At 58.3% G+C, this 1,633-nt stretch overlaps 1 protein-coding gene across 1 annotated transcript in view; it reads right to left on the reverse strand.

Annotated features, from left to right (window-relative positions):
- Positions 1 to 1,633, reverse strand: part of NOC2L (NOC2 like nucleolar associated transcriptional repressor) — a gene marked incomplete at its 3' end in the record, with an annotated part of 23,766 nt that overhangs the window by 15,859 nt on the left and 6,274 nt on the right. Inside the window, exons 8-9 of the mRNA XM_057387822.1 lie at positions 1,262 to 1,372; positions 215 to 328 (exon numbers count right to left, since the gene is read on the reverse strand). Of these exons, the coding sequence (XP_057243805.1) occupies positions 215 to 328; positions 1,262 to 1,372 (225 nt within the window). The remainder of the gene's footprint in view (positions 1 to 214; positions 329 to 1,261; positions 1,373 to 1,633) is intronic.

Genomic DNA, 1,633 nt, shown 5'->3' on the forward strand with positions numbered 1-1,633 from the left:
TCAGGGACCAGAGTGCTCCCCTGCCCAGTCTCTGTGCCCCCAGCAGCAAGGGCAGCAATAAGCAGCAATCACCCAGCCCTAAAGGAATTTCTGCCCTGTTTGTTTTGCTGCAGGCTGCCAGCATCACCTCCAGTACCTGCAGCTCAAGGCTTTGAGGAATTCACACAGAACACGAGAAAGCAAAGCTGGAGATGACAGCAAGAGCCAGGCTTACCTTGAGCAGGGGACTAAGGTACAGCTCCTTCTTGTACCTGCAGATCTTGTTGAGCACCAGGAAGGCCAGCACTCTGACAGTCTCCTCTCCTGTGCTCCACAGGGTGATGGTTTGCTGGGAGGGGACAGCAAGGACAGCTGAGGGAAGGGACAGAGCTCCTTTCTGCTGACAGACAGGTCTGAACCTCCCTCCCTCCCATCAGGCAGTGACACCAGGGTGACACAAAGGTGACAGAAGGTGCTGTCACAGTGTCAGCCTCACAAGGCTGATGATTCCATGATTAGTACAGGAACTTGTCCAAAAGCAGCACCTCTAAATAACACCAACACTTTAATTTGTGTGCTCAAATACTCRTTTAACTGTCCTGAGTGACCCCATCTCCCCCAGGCTCACCTGACCATGGCTGGCCCTGCCAGGTGCCCCCTAAACCTGTCACCTCACCCAGCCCAGAGAAAGCTCAGGGCTGCAAAAGCCTCCTCAGAATCCCTCCCGCAGCTCCTGCAYCTTCAGCTGAGGTGTGCCACCCTCCTGGCACTCCCTGCCATCCATCATCCCTGCCATCCAAGGCTTCCCTGCCTCCTCTCGGTGCTGCCTGACAGTTTGTCATTGCCATGCCACCCCGCTGCCCTCTGTGCCTCCTCCACGCCTCCTGTGTTGTTGGAAATGCTCAGCAGTTGTGACTGAGCTGCCACAGAAACATTCCACCCCCAGCTCCCCGAGTGGGCAGGCAGCACAGACATTCCCAGAGCAATCCCTGGCAGCAATCCCTCCATCTGGGAGGAGGAAGCAGCTTCCCAAAACACCTCCCTGCCACTTCCCAGGGGAGCAGCAGCCACAAACAGAGCCTCYCACCCACCCACCTCAGCCTGGCATCACCTCGTGGCACCTGCAGAGGAGCAGGAATCCTCTCCAGGAACAAAGGAAAGCAAGGGAACTCTACAAGAGACTGAACTGCCAGGGGATCCAGCCCAAACATTACCAAAAGCTCGGCTGGAAGGGGAAAAAACATCTCAGATGCCACTGACACATCCCAGCACCATCCCTTACCTTGAGCAGGGCCCGGCACTGCTTTGGGAAGGACAGGWAATAGGGAACGATGGAATTCACGTGCTGCAGGACTGCTGCACCCACCGAGGCCTCTGTCAGACACGACAGCAGCTGGGGAGGAAAAGCAGAGCATCCCTGGTCAGCGGGCAGAGCTCATCGCCAGCGGGCAGAGCTCATCATCAGCAGGCAGGGCTCTGAGCTCATCGCCAGCGGGCAGAGCTCATCGCCAGCGGGCAGAGCTCTGAGCTCATCGCCAGCAGCGGGCAGAGCTCATCGCCAGCGGGCAGAGCTCACCAGCAGCGGGCAGAGCTCATCGCCAGCGGGCAGAGCTCATCGCCAGCGGGCAGAGCTCATCGCCAGCGGGCAGAGCTC

Source organism: Malurus melanocephalus, unplaced genomic scaffold (assembly GCF_030028575.1).
Source record: "Malurus melanocephalus ecotype Western Australia unplaced genomic scaffold, MMel_1.1 scaffold_1390, whole genome shotgun sequence".
NCBI lineage: Eukaryota > Metazoa > Chordata > Aves > Passeriformes > Maluridae > Malurus > Malurus melanocephalus.